Consider the following 5339-nt stretch of genomic DNA (forward strand, 5'->3'; position numbering starts at 1 on the left):
GAGTGGGTGTCCCTTTTTTTGCCTTGCTGAAGGTGGCAACCCTACCCCAGCGCAGGCTTGTTTGCAGGGACCTCTTCCTGTCTAGTTGGTCAGTCATGTCTGTTTTTGTGATGCCTGTAGCTCAGATTCCGTTAGGAGTCATATCTTCATTGTCATTGGTTAATCAGGGACATTTCTCATTATAAAAACATAACATTTTATTGGTTTAAACAAAAATTCCTGTGTCCATTTCAATGGCAGCAGGGCCTGAAGGGGTTAAGAAACGTGTTTGAACTCTTTTACTTAAACTTTCTCTTGACTCTTGAACGTAGCAATGGAGTTTGAATGAAATTAGGTTTTACATAGTTTGATTAAAAGAAAACAATTGCGATTTTAAATATATAATCATTTAACAAAGATACTACTGCGATTTGGATTACGCACTAGCAATTAAAACATAAGCACTAGTAACGTAAAAAAATAATTATAAGCTCTTGCTGTTGAACGTCCACTAGATGACAGTGTAGTACAGAAATCCAGCTGTAGTGTTCCAGTAGAGGGCGCGCTCACACACTGTGGAATTTTCCATGTCTGCCTCTGTTTGTGCCAAACGCAGGTATGATGCAGCACATTCTAGCGCTCAAACAGCTTGACAAACTCTTGGTAGATCATTCAAATATTCTTTCTGATTACAAACGTCAAAACAGCTCGAATGCACCCAGTATATTATAATACGCAGAATTCAACATGCAGATAAAGCTAAAAAGCATCTAAAAAGAAATCTGTACATATAAAGTAATTTATTTACAATAGTAGTACAGTAAAGAAAGGGAGAGAGGGGAAGAAACCAAAGTAGCACTGAAAAATTTCACTTGTACTATTTAAGTATACCTTGCTGAAACCATCTTGAAGTAGGTTGAATCTTTCCTGGTCTTAGGTGGTTCAAACTGATCTTCCAGTTGGGCCCAGCTGTTCATGTGGTTTAGCTGGTTAGAAAGCTGATCTCCCAGCTTGACCATTTGAAAAGTGGTTAAAACCCATCTAAAACAGCCAACAGACCAGCCTAACCAGGCTTTTTTTTATTTAAATTTTTTTTTATAATGCTTTATTGTCAACAAGTAGCATGTACAGTGCCATATCTCACTATACAACAAAAACATTTCACATGCCTCAAAGCCTAACTAGGCTTGGAGATCATTCAAAGCATCTTATGCTGATACTTGAGAAAATGTGCTACAACTTAGAACAATGCTCACGGAGAACATCAGATAGCCAAGTGGCAAAAGAGGTGGTACGAGCTGGCCTGGAAGACAAGGGGCAGACAGTGTCTAAACAAGATGTAAGAGTGGAGCAGAACGTATCAGTAGCACTGTTAACATCAAGAGATGATAACTGTTCAGGGGAAGGAAGTGAAGATGAAACCATAGCAGATAGCCGGGAGGGTGAGAGTGAGTGTAGGTTATGTCGAAAAGTGACATGTGGATGTGTTTAGTTACCCACATTCTTCAAAGTATCTTCTTTTGTGTTCAACAGAACTTCATGCAGGTTTAGAAAAATCTGGGTAAATTATGACAGAATTTTCATTTTTTGGGTGAACCATACCTTTAAAGTGACAGACACATCTGTGCTTGTAAAGGTATAGGACTATTGTTTTATTAAAATTTAGATAGTCTGTTAATATATTTCATACATTATCAGAGTTTATTAGACATATTATATTTTTAGGCATTATTAGCCAGATTAATGAATAGATTATATGCCTATTTTATGTTATACCCTATTTATTAATTTATCATTTATATTAATCATAAATAATCATATGTCATTTGGCATTTTAAAAAGTTTAAAAAATGCTAAATTATTTAGACAAATATGGGACAAATAATTACATAATAATGTAGTCCTAATTTATGCAAATGAATAAAAAAAATAATAAAAATGTATCCCATCCTGGTAGCAGCTGCAGAACTGTCAAAAAAGACTAATAATAATTAATAATTATAAATAATCAAATTTAAAATAACAATATTAATGTGTTCAGTTGCAAGTTTACATAGCCTACTTCAGCATGTTTTCTCGTGGTTTACTGTTGAGCTATGAGTGAGTTCCTCACTGATTATTTGTGTCCTTGGTGTTTTTTTTTTTTTGTTTTTTTTGGGGCCATATCTCACTATACAACAAAAACATTTCACATGCCTCAAAGCCTAACTAGGCTTGGAGATCATTCAAAGCATCTTATGCTGATACTTGAGAAAATGTGCTACACAAAATTCTGTGGCGAAACAAATCCTTGAAGGTCACCAGCTTGATCTGTTCAATAAAAAAAAAATTTTAAAGGTGGAAAACTTAGCTATCTATTTGGGGGACATGTCATATACTTCAATTGTTTTTATACAGCTACTTCTAAATACCACAACCCTAACCCACACCCTAAAAGAACACTGACTGCATTTAAAACAACCTTATTTTAAATATTTTTTCCCTTTTTTTTCTACAAATGAGCGTGTCCCCATAAGGTGAGGTTTTGTCAGGTTCAGCTAGATACTTTTTTTTTTGTACACACATACACTGTTAATAGTGCTTCTCAAAATGCAGGTCTGACCATGTAGGAAGATCATATACATTTACAAAAATATTTTATTAAAAATAGATGTCAGCGTTCTGTACAGTGTTAAAGAAGGGCAGGGCATACAATCTAATTTAAAGATTAATTGAAAACAAGCTATATAAATATTAAACCAATTCCATTTTCTGCCCAGACTTCATAGAATAGAACATTAGAAACAGAAATGTGATTGGCTGTAAGTGAAGATAAAGTTACGATGACTAGCATAGTCTGAGAAAACAGAAGATACACACACCGGCATCCTAACAGCTGAAATATTAGGAATTCTGTTCAGTTAATGCCACTTGTCTGATTTAGAGAATCTGCATTCTTATTACTCACAAAAGCCTCTTTTCTTTCACAATTCTCTTCTACTATCATAAACAATGAAATACAAGTTACTGAGATTTAAAATAATATACAATATTACATCAAAAGCAACATTTGTGACAACCACCTATCATGTTTACAATTCATAATGTTACACCTTTTTGCTTTGTTCATGCAAAAGTCATGTACTGTTCCTCACGATATGAACTGGAGCACAAATAAACGAAGCATTAAAGCTAAAGAGTAATTTTCTCGCTTCTAGCTTCACCAAATGGATTTGAAAAAAATAATAAACATGTTCAAACAGGTTTTCAAAACACTCCATCCATCTTTCATTAACAAACAGATATGCCTCAAAATCACTCCATTGGTTGAGCCAATGTTGCTATGTTGGGATGCTCAAACAAACAGAGCAATCAACTTACAAATGGTTAATTTATAGTTTGTCTCTGCATATTGAGTTGGTATAGTAAAATGTATTTTAACAAAATGACTTAATTTTACCAAGACATGAAGCAATTGACATAGTTGTGCTTATGGTACAAATTGAATAAAATAGTGCTAAATGAAAAATCTGTAATAATAATAATAAAGAGAGTTAGTAGTAGTCTTAAAGGGACAGTTCAACCATAAAATTAACATTCTCATTATTTACTCACCCTCATGTAATTCCAAACCTGTATGACTGTCTTCCGCAGAAAACAAAAGAAGGTATTTTGAAGAACTGGTTTTGTCTACACAATGTAAGACAGTGAGGTCCAAAACTGGATCCGACTGACTTGCATTGTATGGTCAAAAAAACAATGAGACATTTTTAAAAATGTCATCTTTTGTGTACAACAGGAGAAAGAAACGCAAACAGCATACAAACTGTACATTTTTGGGTGAACTATCCGTTTAAACATTTACGTCAACATTATGTAATCACCAACATTATGTCATGTTTCTTGGTGAAGTTTTAGGTCACTGTTACATTCAGCCATGAGCTCAAATGACTACTAATAAACAACTTCAAACAGTTCAATCTAATGCACATAATTTCACTTACATTAAAACAATCAGTGGACAGTGTTGCGTTTTAACAATTAGGCATTTAACACTGCACACATAAACAGCATTAACTAAAGTTGTGACTTCCGGGGTACTGCATTAAGTATTTTCTTTATTAAGAACAAATTACAAAATTCATATTGAAATGTACAAACTTGATTGAAATCTAATTTACATGTAGAAAAGGACCCAATTTAAATGCAAAATGTAAGCTTTGTAGAGTCAGTCAGGTTTACTGAATAGATTGTCGCTGCTATTAATCCATCAATTTAAGTTGCTTCAAATGGGTTTACAGTGTATTTTCTTTATATTTACAGCTAAATTCTGTGCATACCAAAAATGACCTTAACACCAAAAATGCTGCTTATGTGTGCAGTGTGTAGCCACTTAACATGGCTGCTTATGCCATTTCCTTTGCTTGTTCTGATTTCAACCTAAAAAAGGAAAATACATATTTTTACACACAAATCAATGAAGAGTTCAGTTTTTTTCAAAATACGCCCATCTTAAAATGTGTGTGTGTGTGTGTGTGTGTGTTTGTGAGGAGCATCCTCAAAGCAACATTAGCAACTTCTTATAAAAACATTTGGCCAAACGAACAAAAAAACCCCCGCTAAAATCCAGGCGATGCAACAGAAGAAGAGAAGAGACAGGTAGTGTGTGAATCACACAGTCCTTGCGCAGTGTTTGTGAGGGTTATTCTGGTTTGTGGCAGTAGATGTCTTTAAGAGCTTTGAGCTCCTCTATGAGAGTCTTGTTCTGGTTTTCCAGCACAGCGACACGATTCTCCAAGCACTTCACATATTCTTTCTTCTTTTTGCGACACTCGCGCGCCGCCTCCCTGCAACATGCAAGAAAAGGTCAGATGCCAACATGCACATCAGTGCATTAGTTGAAGCACATGACTCAGGTGTGTGTGTACCTGTTCTTCATCAGGCGAACTTCTCTCTTGCGTGTGGCCTCCTCTGTGTTCTGCTGTGGGCTGTGCATGGCCCCCGGTGACGCTGCCATAACGACACCTGGTGGTAACCTTGATGATGGGGAGCGGATCTGATATGCTGGCATGTCTCCTGTGGCAGCTACATGCAGAAATATACAACAAAATGCATTATTTGACAGGTAAATGGGTAACATTTTAATTAATCATATGTTCATGTCTACATAGTAACATTAATGCATTAGAAATTAAAATGGACAGTAGTATATTTATAAATGAACACTACACAAAATGCAATAACTGCTGTAAAAAATGACAACCATGTAAAATGTTACCAATAAATGATGGTAAAAGGTGCATTTAATCTGTCTTAACATTTGTCTCAAGATCAGTGGTGATATATATATATATATATATATATATATATATATATTTATG

At 34.9% G+C, this 5339-nt stretch overlaps 1 protein-coding gene across 3 annotated transcripts in view; it reads right to left on the minus strand.

The window, feature by feature from the left end:
• Nucleotides 1–4080: 4080 nt before the first annotated feature.
• The window catches only part of LOC107749143 (cAMP-responsive element modulator-like), a 12183-nt gene continuing 10924 nt past the window's right edge, over nucleotides 4081–5339 (minus strand). For all 3 annotated transcript variants that reach the window (XM_016564243.1, XM_016564241.1, XM_016564242.1), the window contains 2 exons: nucleotides 4887–5043; nucleotides 4081–4805 (listed from right to left, as the gene is read on the minus strand). In XM_016564243.1, coding sequence (XP_016419729.1) covers nucleotides 4661–4805; nucleotides 4887–5043 — 302 coding nt within the window. In that variant the 3' untranslated portion in view covers nucleotides 4081–4660. The remainder of the gene's footprint in view (nucleotides 4806–4886; nucleotides 5044–5339) is intronic.

This window comes from Sinocyclocheilus rhinocerous, unplaced genomic scaffold, assembly GCF_001515625.1.
Source record: "Sinocyclocheilus rhinocerous isolate Xijiao unplaced genomic scaffold, SAMN03320098_v1.1 scaffold919, whole genome shotgun sequence".
In the NCBI taxonomy this organism is placed as follows: Eukaryota; Metazoa; Chordata; class Actinopteri; order Cypriniformes; family Cyprinidae; genus Sinocyclocheilus; species Sinocyclocheilus rhinocerous.